General features: G+C 34.9%; 3 protein-coding genes and 1 long non-coding RNA gene across 8 annotated transcripts; 3 read left to right on the top strand and 1 right to left on the bottom strand.

The window, feature by feature from the left end:
* LOC109828043 (WD repeat-containing protein 36-like) lies at positions 3334–6922 on the top strand. 5 transcript variants are annotated; one of them, XR_002243579.1, is made up of 8 exons: positions 3334–3500; positions 3581–3726; positions 3852–3915; positions 4737–4796; positions 5004–5046; positions 5158–5993; positions 6155–6334; positions 6661–6922. XR_002243579.1 is itself a non-coding variant. In XM_020395089.1 (8 exons), exons 4-8 carry the CDS (start codon positions 4791–4793, stop codon positions 6670–6672), a joined length of 381 nt encoding a protein of 126 aa, XP_020250678.1. In that variant the 5' UTR covers positions 3334–3500; positions 3581–3726; positions 3852–3915; positions 4737–4790; the 3' UTR covers positions 6673–6922. The 5 variants fall into 5 exon arrangements, 2 of the variants coding, with proteins under 2 accessions (XP_020250678.1, XP_020250670.1); XM_020395089.1 differs by having other exon boundaries at positions 5854–5993; XR_002243580.1 differs by lacking the exon at positions 4737–4796.
* On the top strand, positions 12847–13662 carry LOC109837342. Its single transcript, XM_020405543.1, has one exon. It carries the CDS (start codon positions 12847–12849, stop codon positions 13660–13662), a length of 816 nt encoding a protein of 271 aa, XP_020261132.1.
* On the top strand, positions 14277–15382 carry LOC109837350. Its single transcript, XM_020405556.1, has 2 exons — positions 14277–15296; positions 15362–15382. Exons 1-2 carry the CDS (start codon positions 14277–14279, stop codon positions 15380–15382), a joined length of 1041 nt encoding a protein of 346 aa, XP_020261145.1.
* LOC109843261 lies at positions 15428–15752 on the bottom strand. The gene is made up of 3 exons (XR_002247603.1): positions 15725–15752; positions 15586–15645; positions 15428–15509 (listed from the first exon to the last, which is right to left on the bottom strand). It is a non-coding gene; the product is annotated as an uncharacterized LOC109843261 (long non-coding RNA).

Raw genomic sequence — 16364 nt, forward strand, 5'->3', positions numbered from 1 at the left:
TAAAGTCTCACATATGAGAGTGTTCTAATATAGATTCTTATCCCTAACAATCAATAACTTAAATTTTTGAATAAATGATTGACATCTCCTTTTTTTCAAAAAGCACAGATTTATGGTTTTTATTTTTTATAAGTATGACCATTATACATATTGATGGTGTGTGTGTTTGTGGCTAGCAGCACTGCTCAATTAAGTTGTAAATGTTGAGATCCTCAGGGTAATCTCAAGCACACAGATATATAACTTTTATTACTTGTGATTTTAAATTACTCAAAAGTCACTGTAACAATTTATACAAACGCGCAGATTTTGGCTACTATTAAAGGTTGTGCAAGTGTTGGAACCGTAGGGATTGTAGGCTGTCTAAAAATTACTACAGATAGCTGATTCTCATCAAACACCGATGATGGAAGTTACAATTTGACGACTTTCAGAAGGTTACAACTTAAAAACTTTCACGTAGATCGATGAAGGTTACAATCTGACAACCTTCACAACAACCGATGAAAACTCTAATTTAACAGCCTTCACAATCAACATCGGGAGTTACAATCGACGACTCTCATATTTTCAAGGAGCCAAGACGAACGTTATAAGATGACGATCTTTGCACGGTCTAGCAAAAGAGACTACAAATTGACGGTCTCTTCAAATCAAAACGCAAGTGGCCGCATTCCAGAGTCAAAGCAATGCAAAGGCAGCTCAAACCTATCCGTAAACACAGCTCACATTCAGCTTCAAACGTTGCAAATGAAGCTCAGATCCATCTGGCAACACAACTCATGTTTGGCCACAAACGTAGCCTCCGAATGCTACAAACACAACTCAGATTCAGCTGCCAATGCAGCTTCCAAGCGCTACCCAATGCAGCTTCCAAGTGCTGCCAAACGCAACTTCCAAATCGCTGCGTCTGAGCTTCCAGACGCTACGCTCGAGCTTCCAAACACTGTGTTCGAACGCAGAATTCATGCCAGAATGTGAATTTTCCGTTTGACTCGTTCAAATACAAGCTGAACGGTTTCAAAACCATTTTCTAAGATTTGAGGGGATCACTCCCCCACTTAGGATTAAGGGGGGCAGTTACACCCCTTAATCCCCCTATAAATCTCAACAAACTCAACTGAGTTAAGGAGCTGACTTCTAGGGATTAGGAGAGATCTCTTGGGCAGATCGGATCGTGGTCATCTTTAGATCTTTTAATCTTTGAGCATTTTTGGATCTAGAGATCAACAAAGAGCTTGGAACGTTCTTCAACAACTGAGATCAAAGATCTTTGATACTTGGTTTATTAACCGAATTTCGGTTCAAATCAACTCTGTTACAGAGTTTAAACTCGCGCGGAGTTCTTAAACTCGTTGAGTTATTTTTAAACTTGCCACGCAAGTTTTATCAACTTCAATCCTGCGAGGTGAAACGTCAGATCGTCAATGAAAAGCAAACTCGATACGAACGTCGAGGGAGGCATCTCATCGCTATTGTGAAGAACCCAGTTTTAAACAAAGGGGAGGATCTCTGTCGATCCTCTTCTCTTTTGTAAATCAGAATTCCGATACAAGAAGATTTATAATTTCTTTTTCTAAGTCTGTTAGAGAGGAATTGTATCGAGAGAATTGTAATTAATTCTTTTTCTAAGTTTGTTAGAAAGAATAAAATAAATTCAATTCTCAATTGTCTTCTTCGAATTTTCCCACCAAACAGGGATATAAAAGCAGAACACTTAGAGTTGTTGGATGCTCTATTACTTACATACATGTATACTTACATGCATATTATATGAAGTGTATAATGCTTTTGGTTTTCCTCTCTAAGGTTTTTATTAGTATTAAAGGACAATATTGAGTGATATACAAAGTTTGTCATAGAGTTTGGTTTTACCTCTGTAGGATTGTTTCCAGTAAAATTTACTTAGGATTTTTTATATATATAGTAAAATTCATAATAATTCATGCCTGATTTAGTGGGAACTTTTAGTTAATCGGTTAGGACAATAGCAAGTTTCAAGTTATTTAGTCATGATTTCTTTATTTTTTTCCCTTTTTCTTCAATGAAAATTTTATTCATTTACCAAATGAAGGTTATGTACATGGCTGAAGAGTATATGTACATAACTTACAGTTGGTAATGAATAAAATTGTTTAGTTACCCAAAAGAATGCCGTGGACAACATAGACTCCGGTTACAGACATCTTGAGAGACAATACATATCAAAACATATAATCCAAGACATTCCCTTCTTTTTTCCTTTTTTTTTTTTGCAATTTCTTTACCCAATCTTTGTGAATTTCATCAAGAGAACTTTTCAAGATAGCAGATAGTACCGATGCTTTGATGCAATGAATTAGCACCTCAGGGCTTCTAGCTTTATGCAAGTGCTAGCAAACGCAAATTCCTTCTTGCCAGTTATGATACAATATTGCAGAAAGAACCATGCATTTCAATTGTTGTTTAAACCACCTTCCTCTCAATCATGTTCATGTGCTAGCTCGAGAACAAACTCAAGTTGCATGTTCTCCATTGAAAACCAGTCGAATTCCAGACCACCATAGAATATGAGCAAGCAAATAATGGTGTCAATGATTTTCTTCACAGTATAAGAGCACGAAGTACACAAATTTGAGGATATACTCTGCATGTAGCATACAACTAGTCCTCTATATGTAATTGAGAGTGAACAAAGAGTCGTAGAATGAAAGGATGTTTAGAGTATTTTAGAGACCCCCAAGCAGTTTGGCACCATCCAGGAGTTCATTGTAAGGGAGAATTTGGTGTATAGTATTCTCGCAAAGTTTATTAGGTTAAATAGTAAGAATCAAAGTATAGTGTATAAAGACAGATTTTGCTGTTCACACTACACTCCTGAATGAAAGAAAACAAAATAGCCAGCTCCTCCACAGTGGTTAATAGCGTAATCTCTAACCTTAGTCAACTGTTTCTAGATCCAAGAATTCCCAATGCTGGCATGCACAGTCCAAGTAGTACCTCTCTTTAGCTGGTTTTTAGGAACCCACTTGATCCAAAAGTAAGTCCTTGTTAAAAGATAATTTGTAATTCTAGAAAATTTTAGGATATTTGTAAAAAGCATCACTACCACAAAATAGGTATATGGGGACGGTTATTTGGGGACGGTTTAAAACCATCCCCTTTGCCTCCAAAGGGAACGGTTGTGAAACGGTTCCAAGCGTCACAAGAGAGTCTAAGACAACGCTTTAAAATAAAACGTTACGCTAGAGCTAGGCTTGCAAAAAAACCCAGTAATGAGCTAATGAGACGGTTTTATTATAGGCTTTATGTTCGCACCCCAAATTTTAACAAAAGAATATTAAGTTTAACCCTAGATTAATAAATATCCCCAATTTTACCAAATCCAGTGCTCTAGGGTTCTATTCTGCTAGGGATTCTTTCCCAGATTCGACCGCATCAAAACCCTATGGAGTTCGATTCATAGAGCCGATTCTCCGCTGCATCGAGGCGCCATCAATTGACTCTTCAATCTCGATTCGGTGCGCTGATTTCCTCAAAGTTGATCTCCTTTTGTGAATTTGTATACGTTGGTGTGACTGATTTTGTGGTTTGTTGGTAGATCTGAACCTAGGGTTTGATGATGTCGAAGGAGGGGAGGACGATTTCCGCGTGAAGTTTGGGTGCCCATTCTATGCTGAGGATTTTGATATTGTTGGGTTATGCTGTCATCTTGACGAGGAGCATCTTGTTGAAGCTAAAAATGGGGTATTTTTTTAATTTTTTTTGTTTAATTTTGGTATTTGATGAATTTTTAGGTTTGGATATTGGTTCTGTGTTTCCAAAATGGCGTCTTGGTTGATGGATTGAGGGTTAATATTTGATTGATGTAGGTTTGTGACATTTTGATTTTCGACTCTTCAAGATCGTGCTTTCCGGCTTTTCTCAGTAGTGCAGGTTTGTGACATTTTGATTTCCATGTAGATATGCTGATTTTAGTTTTAAGTGGACAATTCACACCTATCTTTAGTTTCTTACTAAAAAATGCCCATGTCAGACACATATGCTTGTCATTCTATCATTTTACAAAATGTTAACATTATTGTTTTATTGGCTTTACCTATCTTGCATAGGTACTTCATAGAGGACTTGCCTACATCTAATACTTACTGGATGCTCAGATATGTTAAGATTTATTAAATACATCCTAAAGTTTATTATGTATTTGAGATGTAACTGAAAATATACCAGTGTCAGTGAGTATGAAGTTAAAAATTTAATTCATGCATGCAGTGGTGCATAAGATTTATTTTGATTCAAGCAGATGTTTATGTGAAGAGTATTAGGTCAATCTAGAAAGTTCGTTGTATAATGTACTATAGTTATTTATACTATTATGTAATTTGATGCGTAGATATGTTAGTGCTTTATGTGTACTTTAGTGAAACTTAGATGTATGTATCTGACTAGTCTTCTACTTAACTAGTCTGATATGGCAATATTTGAAGAGCCTAGTATTTTATATGCAATTTATATTTGAGACTATGGGTGATTGTAGCTATATCACTTTAAATATATTGAGGTAGGCCTTTTGTGTCAATTCTAATTGATGCTTACAATATTCATTTTATTGGTAAAACCCCATTAAACAAATTTGTGTTGTATATCTTGTTTAAATTAATTAAAATTCACTATTTTGGCTGGAAAACCCCATTAAACAAATTTGTGTTGTATATCTTGTTTAAATTAATTAAAATTCACTATTTTGGCTGGACCAGCAAAGTAGAGAACTTTCTCAGTGTCATATAACGAAAAGAGCCAAGAAACTCGTGATGAAGGTATAAAGAGAGAAGATGAATTTGTTGTTTATTAAAATCTTATGGGCTGTTTTTATGAATGTTTTTTCTTCTTTTTTTTCTTTTTTTGTTTTTGTTTTTTTTTTAACAAAAGGTGATAAACTGACTTGCTCCGCATGCCCTGTTTACTATCTTTTTTTTGTTGGTGGATAAAGAGGCATCTAATTTAGCACTATTATTCTTTCTCAGGAAGAAGAGATCAAGTTAAAGCTTGTTATCACCTTTGATGTTGGTAATAGTCTCTCCTTTAACATTCTTTTTTTTATTATTGTCATAGGAAATATTTTGGGTAAGTTCTCATATTATTATATTGACCGAATTGTCATTTCATCCTGAGCTTCAGATGGTGTATGTTAAGGAGTGTGTTCCTGTATTTGCAATAACGCGATGGTGTTCGTGTTGTAGTCTTGGAGGGTCGATGCTTGACTGCAGCCCTTGTTTTGTGGAATTAAATAGTTTGGTAAAACCATTCCCTTCACGTGGTCTCATTTCATTCTTCTAGCTGAGGGAAGAATGTGTGAAATTATGTTAAAAAGTTGTTGATGTCCATATTTGAGCACAGCGGGCCTGTTTCTAATGCCTAGCAGACTTATGTAGGCCTTAAGTTTTTGGAAGTGTAAACTATAGTTTCTTCAGCTTGCCTTGCTTGAGTTCTATGATTTAAAAAAAGATGTTCCTGATCTCATGATTGTTGGCCCAAAATAATTTAACTTACTAAAGCTGCAACTGCATGTGCTTCCAAAACTCTGGCCCATAAGTTGCCTTACTATGTAATTCTTCTTCATGTTACCTAAATTATAAACTATGTTTCACGGGTGCGGGGTCAGTTGTACTGGGCGATAATATTTGAAAGAGTTCTATTTTATAAACATCGCAGCATTGTTTCTGTGCTGTGATAAGTATTGCATGTCATCTTACGTTCGCCAAAGTCCTCTCCAAGCTTATAATGTGTATTTTCATTATTCTTTAACATATATTCTTTTTCTTGATAGTTCATTTGTTTACTGATCTTGCATTTTCAAAAAAAAAATATTTATAGTCGAGATCCGTGAACATGATTGGGGTAACGTTGTGACCTGTCATATGGATACTCCACAAGCTTACGTGTGGCGTCTTCAGAACTTTGTCCTTGGTGAACATATTCCCACACCTTCCACCGACAAGCAAACACATGTTAAGGTATGTTCTTTTCGAATTTGTTTAATACACCGTAGGTAATTTTACTTGTTTATTACCACAATAATATGACATATATAAAAACATCAGTGTAAGTATCAATTCTCTCTAGTTTGTGATGGAAGTTATGGGTCATTTTAAGCATTCTTCTATTTTCCTGACAGGCTTGCACAATTAGTGCTTGTGGTAATTTTGCTATTCTGGGCACTGAGGGTGGCTGGATTGAACGGTTCATTCTCCAATCAGGGATCAGCCGAGGCAGTTATGTGGACATTGCTAAATCACAAAGTTGTGCTCATGATGGGGAAGTTCATGGAATAGAAAACAAAGGAAAAGATGACACTGTAAGTTATTGTTGGTTTTGTATAGACTTGTGAATGTAAATGAGTTAAAAAAGATGCCTGTCGAGTTGTGTAAATAGCCTAAGGGTTATGACTTACTCTAGAGATATCCACTCATTCCTTTTTTTTATTTAGAACACATCATAAATATTAACTAAATGTTAGGTTTGATAATGGTAACGTATATATGTGTTTTACATAGTTGAGATTTTTAAGTAGTCATTGTTCGTCTTCACATGCTTTACATGTTTTTAATGTCATTTTACTTAGCATCCTACTTGTGCTTACTTATCTTGTGCTTACTCATCTTTTTATCTTGATGTATGTAGGAAAACATTTGAAGATCCATGCTTGTCGCTCTTTGGGGGATTTACTTGTTGTGAAGATTTAGAACTTAATCGTCTCAATAGAGACATTTTGACCTTTTGATTAAGTAGTAGCTCTTTGTTTTAATCCTGGAGGATTTGTGATATGTGCTTAATTTGGTTAGTTTGTGTGTAAAACTTGTGAAGAATTATCTCAATCCTATTGTTGTAATATTATTCTTCGTTGTAATGAATTGTTCATTATATTAAGGCTAAAGTTTGGTTAGTTTGTGTGTAAAACTTGGACTATTGTTTCTTTGTATGTGATGGACTGATGTGTGATATCTGGGTGATTTGTTTTGATCATTAAAAAATGAAAACCGTCCCCTTTGGTATAAAAGCCATCCACATAGATAAAAAACAAAACCGTTCCCATAGATAATATAACCGTCCTCTTAGGTCAAGTTCGAAACCGCCCCCCTTGGTATAAAAACCGTCCCCATAGATAAAAAATAAAACCATTCCCATAGACAATATAACCGTCCTCTTAGGTCAAGCTTGAAACCGTTCCCCTTGGTATAAAAATCGTCCCCATAGATAACAAAAAAAACTGTTCCCATAGATAATATAACCGTCCTCTTAGATCAAGCTTGAAACCGTCCCCATAAATAAACCGTCCCCAAATGTTACAAACAGGGACAGTTCAAGAACCGTGCTACTTGAATCATGAACTGTCACGTTAGACCAAGTACCACGGCGGCAAAGGTATCAGATGAGTAACCGTTCCCTTAGGCCTACGGGGACGGTTATGTTGTCTAATGGGACGGTTATAAACCGTCCCCATAGACCCATTTTTTGGTAGTGCATGTAAACTAGAAATGTCTAGAATAATCTAGAAACTAGATATATTAAGCATGGATGTATGTAGAAAATATAATTATATAGAATTCTCTAAAAACTTGATGTATTATGAAAAATCTAAGCATTCTAGAGAATTCCTTATGAGCATATAAATAGGCATTGAATGTAAGATTTGTAATCAAACCTTAAGCAATTCGTACAAATTTACTTCAAGTTCTTAGCCTCTTCTCATTTTCCCTTCCTACTTCCTCCATTACCAATCCTACAAAAATTAAAATTAATTACCCATCTAGGTTCCGCAACTCCAACAAATTTGGTATCAGAGCCATGCTATTCTACTTCAAATCAATCTTGAAAGCCTTTAGCCTTTCACTACCATTCTAAATCGTAGCCTCATCACCAATTGCCCATTCTCTTTTCAACTACTCTCAAAACTTAGTCCCCATTTTCGATGGTAAAAATTATGACTTCTAGAGCCTCCAAATGAAGATACTCTTCATCTCTTAAGAACTTTGGGAGCTTGTCGAAGAAGGGAATGAGGGTCTAGATGACTCAACAATGTTAGCATCATGGACACTGGCAATGCAAAAGGAGTATAAGGAGAACAAGAAAAAGGTTATGAAGGCGCTTCTCTTTATCCAACAAGGGGTAAGCAAAGCAGTCTTTCCTCAGATAATGTCCGCGTCAAAATCAAAGGATGTATGAGACATAGTCAAATAAGAATTCAAGGGCTCCGATAAGATAATCTCTATCAAGCTACAATCTTTATGGAGTACTTTGACAACATAAAGATAAAAGATAATGAATCCATTAAGAAATTTTCTGATAGAGTTATCTCAATTATTAACCAAATTAGAAGCTATGGGGATAAAATAGAGGATAAGAAGATTGTTGAGAAGATATAGAAGTCTTCCCCCTACATGGGATCATATTGTTGCTGCTATAGAAGAACCTAAAGATTTATCAAAAGTAAGTTTTTATGAACTAATGTCTTCTTTAGAGTCACATGACCTTAGAAGAAGCAGATCTTCAAGCCAAGAGGTGGAGATGTTGGCCTTCTTGTTTTGATGATGTTTTTACAAATAATTTATAACTAATATTATTTGTCTAGTGTTTGTGTTTTTCTATTTATTCTAGACAAACAATTAGTTGGAGGTTGGATGGAATCGAGTTTTTACGATCATATCCAATGGAGGTTGGAGGAATAGTGGAATGAAGCAATATAATTCAAGATAAAGATCCAAGATCAAGTTTCATCCGCAAAGTGTACCAAGTCAAGCTATAATGAAAATCAATCAAGTTTAGGTAAATTATTTTAGGTTTTATATTATGTGTGTAGAAATCTTAAGCTCAATATCATATACACACATACACGTTTTTGGTTTTGTATATATATAGTTATATATATACATGTTTTGGTTTTATAAGTTTTCAAGTTTAAATATGAAACAATTGAATATAATTAGAAAATACTTTTTTGTTTCATGTTTATACATGCTTACATATAATTTCATCAATATCAAGTTTTTTTATAATTCAATGAAATCATGTTTTATTGTATAATATGTGTATTTTGATAAAACATTGTGTTTTTTGGTTTATAGACTTAACAACAATAGTTTATATCTTTTATCAAGTCTATAAAATTATTTTATAAAGTTTTAAGACATGGTTTAATCAAAACATCTAATTTCAAGTATGTTCATTTTCATGTTCATTTTTAAGTATGTTCATTTTCATATTTACAATTATTTCCCAAAGTTTTATATTTTTGGAATTTATTTGCTATTTTTAAATGCATGTTAAAAATTAGCATTTCTGTTTTAAACTTGAGTATCTGAAAAATATCCATCCACCGTCGACCGGAGTGGTCGTGGCTGTTGACCGCCAAAAGTCCATAGACTTTGCTCTATTCTTCAGCCTTTCATAGTCGATCGACCATGGCTCTACGGTCGACCATCGACGTTACTGTTGCACAGTAATTACTATTTCTAGATTCTGTTTTTGTGTTGATTTTTTGGTCATTTCTTGGGGTTTTGGCTGATGTCTTGGGTTGTTATAAATACCCTTGAGAATATTTTAAAGAAGTTTAGGAGTGTTTTAATAAGGGTTTAAGTTTTGGTTTAAGTTTGTTTAAGAAGTTTTTAAGCATTTTTAAGTTTCTGTTTGTGAAGATAATTTCACAAGAGCTAGAGGAGATCATCCATAGGTGTTTGAGCATTCAACTCTTCTCACTCTCTCTTGTTATCATATAGAGAAGTTTTTCTAAACTCAACCTAGCTATTTTATGTGTCTGATTTTTATTTTTATTAAGCTAGAATTTATTTGAGTTTAGTTTGATTTGATTTATCTCTTTATTCACTCACAACCTATTGAGCTTATTGTATTTGTATTCATAGTATAATTTAGGATTGTGGGTTTATGACTTAGAGTGTGAGCTTCATTGTGTTCTCATCCTAATTTAGAGAACAACCATTTGTTATAGCGAGCTTAATTATGAGCATTTACTTTGTATTTCACAAGTACACCAAGAGAAGTGTAGAGGTGAGAGACGTGGTCGGTCCCAAGAGGAGTGAGGTAGGTGGTAATGCCTAGAGATAGGTTGTAATTCCTAACACTTGAGGGAGACATGTGAGAGGCCAACACTTTAGGTGGTAGTTTGTGTAGTTATATTGTGAGATTATGAACGTTAATCGGTGAGCATTAAAAACTAATATTGTGTGGTGTAAACGTTATTCGGATGAGCATAGAAAACCCAGTTATGATAGTGGAGTTCTCCCCGAGAGTGGGGAGCGTAGACGTAGGACGGAAGGTCCGAACTCCGTGATCACTTGCTTGTGTTTGAGTTTGTCATTGCCGCATTTACTTTTATGTGTATCTTATATCACCATTATCTATTACTTTTTGTGTATATTACCCTATCACATTTATAATTTGTTTTTTCACCCTTGTGTTAGTTTATATATCCTTACATATATTTCACCATATATATCTTTGCTAGGATATTGCTCTTTGTTTATATTGCTTATTATTGCACATAACTCTTGTATATCTTAATTGCTAGGATAACTTATTAATAAGTTTTTAATTAGCATTAAATCAGATTAGATTAGCATAAACCCTATTCCCCCCCCCCCCCCTCTAGGGTCTTTCCTAGTGTCATTAGGGTCTACCAATTAGTATCAGAGCTTGGTACTCTTTGATTTAAGATCTAATTACCTTGAGTTAAATATCCAAGTTATCTTATTGTGCTAATCTAGTTTTGATTATATTTATATCTTGCTTGCACATTTTTAACTATGGATATGCATTGTGCACCTTGCTTACGCTATGATGTTAATGTTGCTCCTAGATTAGATAATTTTTCTTATGCTCAATGGTATGCTAGATTTAAACTTTTTGTTCAATCTAGACACTTCAATTTGTGGAAAATAATTGATTGTGCTTATATTGTACCTATTTCGGAGAAATCCAAGTGGAGTAAAGATGATCATAAGATGTTTACAATGAATAAGCTATTGTTAGAATTTTTTTGATTTATCTTTTTCTAACAAGCTTGATTCATTGGATAGTGCTTATAAATTATAGAAATTCATAGAAGCACATCAAGAAAACTTAAGAGGCGATCCGACAAAATTTGGCGGCTTCCTCTTCAAGTTCAATTGGAGCATCATCATGCACACGGTCACTAGGCGATAGCCCTAGTGAGGTTTGCTAGTTCGAATCTATTAATGATTTATCTAGTGATGAACTTTCTTATGCTTCTAAAAAATTATTACATGCCTATAACAAATTGTATCATATCTTTTTAGATTTAAAAAGCAAGCACGTCATTTTAAAATCCGATCATGAGAAGCTAGCTTCCAATTTTGATATCATTAAAAAAGAAAATATGCTTAAAGAAAATAATGATATGTTAAAATTGAAAAATAAAAAACTAACATCATCCATTGCTAACTTATCTCATGCTAAGATTGATGTCATGCTAGAGGCAGAAATAATTAGAAATGAATTTAATTCATTCAAAAATAATCATGCTCTTTCTACTTCTAGTGTTAATGCATATGTGCCTAATAATAATGAGTTGAATCATGTTAAGAACCACATATTTTGTTTAGATTGAATCTTAAAAACATGCATTGATAATAACAAAAAGCTTATGGATATGTATGCTAAAACTCATGCTACTATTAAACATCCTATATACTATGCACACAAATATAGCAAAGTTTATAAATATTCTATTTACGACCACAAAGGTCATTTAGCTAAATTTTGCTATGATGCACACAAACATAAAACTATTAATGCTCCTTGTGCATCTTATAATGTTTCTTCATCATACACACATCCATATGCTTAGAATTCTCATTATAAACATGCACGTGTGCTTAAATGTGATCTATGTGGTCGGGAGACAAGGAAGAGACAACTACCATGAAAAAAAGTTCGGGAGACAAGGAAGAATGAATAAGAGAGATAAAGATTTCTTAAAAGGTAAGTCTACCTCCTATTGTAAAATATGTAGTAAGTCTGGACATAACACATATAACTGTAAATTTAAATGCACAAACTATAGAAATGCTAATCACTCCCAAGAATATTGCTGGTATCAAAAAATGATGAAGTCCACTATATAGAAGTAGAAACCAATCACCTATATTACTCTTGTTTTAATGCACAATCAGAAGGAAAAGATACTTGATATTTGGATAGTGGATGCAACAATCATGTGATAGGAAATAAGAGCAGCTTCGTAGAGCTGAAGGATGGAGCTAGCTCTCAAATAAAGCTTAGAGACGAAAAATTAATAAACATTGAAGGAAAGGGAGTGATAGCGAATTAAAAAAAAATTTGGCGGTTCTTTCTCATGGTGCATGTTAACAGGCGATCCTGTTAACCTGCGCCCCCGCCGAGGAAAATGGCAAGAAAAAAGAGAAATGGTGGTTTGAAGATCCTTAATCTAGGATCGAGAGATGCTAATTCTGATTTACTTAGAAAAAAGAGAAATGGTGGTTTGAAGATCCTTAATCTAGGATCGAGAGATGCTAATTCTGATTTACTTTCATCTAGTGATCACTCTGATACGAGTTTTGCTGAAGATGATGGAGATCTTGAGCTTGAGGTGATGAAGTCAACGGGTCCAAAGGGAGAAAAGAAGAAGCTGCTGATGAAGGATATTCTCAATTCAAATAAGTTCTTGATGGATCCTCAGCAGCAATCTCAAAGGATTCTTGAACAAAAAGGTCTTCAATCAAGAAATCTCTGTAAGTCCCTGATTTCTGGTAATTCATCTCAAATTCTTGGGCGGATGATCTTGATTTGGAATTTGCTTCAACTATTTCATCAATGAAAACTCATAGCAATGTCTCTTCTCTGAATTTGGTTTCTTCTTCAAATCCTATTGAGATCTCATCTCAAAATGATGATTCTGGTCTTCTTGGAGGAGAAAATGAATTTCCGCCTCTTGTCATATCAAATGGCAAAGAGGCAAATGACTCACCGTTGATTTTGGAATCTAATGAAGAAGTGCCTGTTTCAGATCCTGAAAATAATAGGAAAAGCTGGGTGAGTTTTTTTAAAGATAATAGAAAACCTAGAAATGGTTTTAATCTGAACTATATTCAACCTGATATCAAAGATTCAGTAACATTTGATGAAGATGAGTGGAATGAAGGTGGTTCCATATGGAAGTTTTCTCTTATTGGACAAGTCTTGGGTCTAAATATCAAATATAAGGCTATGGAGACTTATGTGAAGAAAATATGGGGAAGCTTAGCACTACCAGAAATCTGTCTTCTAAAACCTGGACTTTTTCTTTTCAAGTTCAAAAATCTGGAAGACATGAGTATAATTCTGGAGAATGGTCCTTGGTTCCTAGGTTCTAGACCTCTTCTCTTGAAATCTTGGTCTATTGATGATGAACTTGAGAAAAGAAAGGATAGTGTCTACCCTGTGTGGATACACTTGCCAGGTTTACGGCTTAACTTGTGGAATGAAAGAAGTATCAGCAAAATAGCCAGTCTTATAGGTAAGCCAATTACCACTGATAAGTTGACAGCAAATAGACAAAGGCTAGCATATGCAAGAGTGTTGGTTGAAGTTACTTTACCCTCCTCGCTTCCTGATGAGATTCATATCCAGGGACCAAATGGGAAAAAATAACACAGAAGGTGTTTTATGAATTCAAGCCAAGATGGTGTGAAAATTGTAAAATTGTGGGTCATGAAACTAATTTTTGCAAAAAACAGGTGAAAGTACAGAGATGGAGACCAAAACAGAAAATTGATCCTGTGCAATCTTCTGTGCAATGTTTCTCCTGTGCTTGTACCTCCTGTGCATATACCTACTATGCCTGCACCTGTATCCACTGAGATGTCTCCTGTTCAGGTTCATATGCCATCTCCTCCTGTGCATGTTTCTGGGCAGCAGACTATTAGGGAGTCTATGCAAGGAATTGGTGTATCACAAGGGGAATTGAGAAATGGAGTTAATAGGCAGACCAATCATTCTCAGGTGTTAAAAGGCAATGGAATTTTGCTGGATGGTCAAAAACTGGAAAATGAAAACTCTATGCATGTCATGCATGACAAACTGATCACAGATAGGGATTGCTGGTTTCTTGTTCAAGGGAACAAGTCAAAGAGGAATTCTTCAGGAAATTCAACTGGAGGAAAGATTGCAGATGACCCCTGTACAATTGACAGGGGGGGAGATTCTTTCACATGAACTTATCTTTTTGGAATGTGAGGGGATTAAACAAGTCCCCTAAACAGCAGATGGTGAGAAACCATATTTCACAGTATCATCTGTCATTCATAGCTCTAATTGAAACCAAAATTAAGGAATCATTACTGGATGCCACTGCAAAAAAGATTGCAAAAAATTGGAAATGGTTGTCAACTGTAAGAGGATCTGAGAAAGCTAGAATTCTTATCCTTTGGGATCAGAATTTTTTTGACATTCAGGTGATCAAAATTTCAGATCAGCATATTACTTGCTATATGAAATCATTGGATGGTAGACTTAGCTGCATTGCTTCAACAGTCTATTGTTTTAACAGAGAGGAAGCTAGAAAAGAGCTATGGGAAGATCTTAAACAGATATCCCAAAAAATTAGGAATGTTCCTTGGATAATATGTGGAGATTTTAATTGCTTACTGAGCAATGAAGAAAAGCTTGGTGGTATAAATCTAACAGAGGCTGATACAAAAGATTTCAAGAATTTTATTGAGGATTGCAATCTCAGGCACTTAAAAACTCAGGGATGTTTTTATACTTGGAATAACAAACAAGATGCAAATTCAAGGATCTGGTGTAGGTTGGATAGAGCTTTGATAAATGATGCATGGATTGATGAATACATTTCTAGTCATGTGGAATTCATGCTCCCCAATCTATCTGATCATTCTCCAGCCATTGTTTCTGTTTATGATGACTTGAAACAGGGAAAGAAGCCTTTCAAATTCTTCAAAATATGGACCAAGCATGAAAATTACATTCCCACTGTTTCAAAAATCTGGCACACTCCTGTTCAAGGCTATACTATGTACTCAGTTTATGCAAAGCTCAAAATGTTGAAGAAGGAGTTAATAGATCTGAACAAGAAACATTTTCATAACATTAGTGAGCAAGTGCAAAGAGCAAAATTTGCTTTAGAAGATGCTCAGAGAATTCTACACTCTGACCCTCTCAATTCTGAATTTATTGCTCATGAGAAAAAATGCATCCTCACATACAATAAGCTCCTTGATTGTGAACTGTCTTTTTATAAGCAGAAGGCCAGGATTAACTGGAATGTGCATGGTGATAGAAGTTCTAAGCTGTTTCATTCTATAGCTAAGTATAAAAGACATAATAACAGAATTTTGGCTCTCTACAATAGCAAAGGAGATAAAATTACTGATGATGAAGGTATTGTGCAGGAGCTTACATCATATTATAAAAATCTGATGGGCAAGGCAATTAACACTCTCCCTCCTGACATCAACATTATCAAATCAGGTCCATGTCTGAATGATGCACAAATCAATGAACTGTTGAAACCTGTTTCAAAGGTTGAAATAAAAGCAGCTGTTTTTTCAATACCTGAGGATAAAGCCCCAGGGCCTGATGGATACAGTATGTCTTTCTTTAAGACTGCCTGGCCTATAATTGGGGATGAGGTTACCTTAGCTATAAAGGAATTTTTCAGGACTGGTAAATTGTTGGGAGCTGTAAACTCTACCTCAATTTCTCTTATCCCTAAAGTCCAGTGTCCTAAAACTCCAGCAGACTTCAGGCCAATCTCTTGTTGTAACTGCTTGTATAAATTCATAACAAAGATCCTGGCAAATAGAATTAAACCTGTCATGGGATACATTGTCAATGAGGCTCAGAGTGCTTTTGTACAGGGAAGACAAATCTCTAGCAACATAATGTTAGCACATGAGCTGGTTAAAAACTACAGCAGGAGGAAAATATCATCAAGGGTCATGCTAAATATTGACATAAGAAAGGCCTTTGATACAATAAGTTGGAGCTTTCTTGAAAAAATGCTTGCAGGTTTGGGATTCCCAGCTGACATGCTAAGATGGATTATGTTATGTATAACTACCCCAAAGTTTTCAATATCTTTCAATGGTTCTTTGCAAGGCTATTTCAAAGGTGAACGAGGGTTGAGACAGGGAGATCCTCTTTCCCCTTATCTTTTCATTTTAGGTATGGAATATTTATCAAGAAGCTTGACATCTTTAAGAGATGATAAAGCTTTTAAATTCCATCCTAAATGTAAAAATCTGAAGATCACCCATCTCATTTTTGCGGATGATTTGTTACTTTTCTCTAAAGGTGATACATACTCTGTGCACAAGTTATATCAGTGCCTC

Source organism: Asparagus officinalis, chromosome 1 (genome assembly GCF_001876935.1).
Source record: "Asparagus officinalis chromosome 1, Aspof.V1, whole genome shotgun sequence".
NCBI classification, from domain to species: Eukaryota; Viridiplantae; Streptophyta; class Magnoliopsida; order Asparagales; family Asparagaceae; genus Asparagus; species Asparagus officinalis.

What these genes read in the sequence shown, in the direction of transcription:
- LOC109837350 (XM_020405556.1), top strand. Translation starts at nt 14,277, where the DNA reads ATGGTGAGAAACCATATTTCACAGTATCATCTGTCATTCATAGCTCTA. An exon ending in AGGCCAGGATTAACTGGAAT is followed by an intron (nt 15,297 to 15,361) that starts GTGCATGGTGAT and finishes ACATAATAACAG; the next exon opens with AATTTTGGCTCTCTACAATA.
- LOC109837342 (XM_020405543.1), top strand. Translation starts at nt 12,847, where the DNA reads ATGAAAACTCATAGCAATGTCTCTTCTCTGAATTTGGTTTCTTCTTCA.
- LOC109828043 (XM_020395081.1), top strand. An exon ending in TGTTATCACCTTTGATGTTG is followed by an intron (nt 5,047 to 5,853) that starts GTAATAGTCTCT and finishes AAATATTTATAG; the next exon opens with TCGAGATCCGTGAACATGAT. An exon ending in ACAAGCAAACACATGTTAAG is followed by an intron (nt 5,994 to 6,154) that starts GTATGTTCTTTT and finishes TTTTCCTGACAG; the next exon opens with GCTTGCACAATTAGTGCTTG.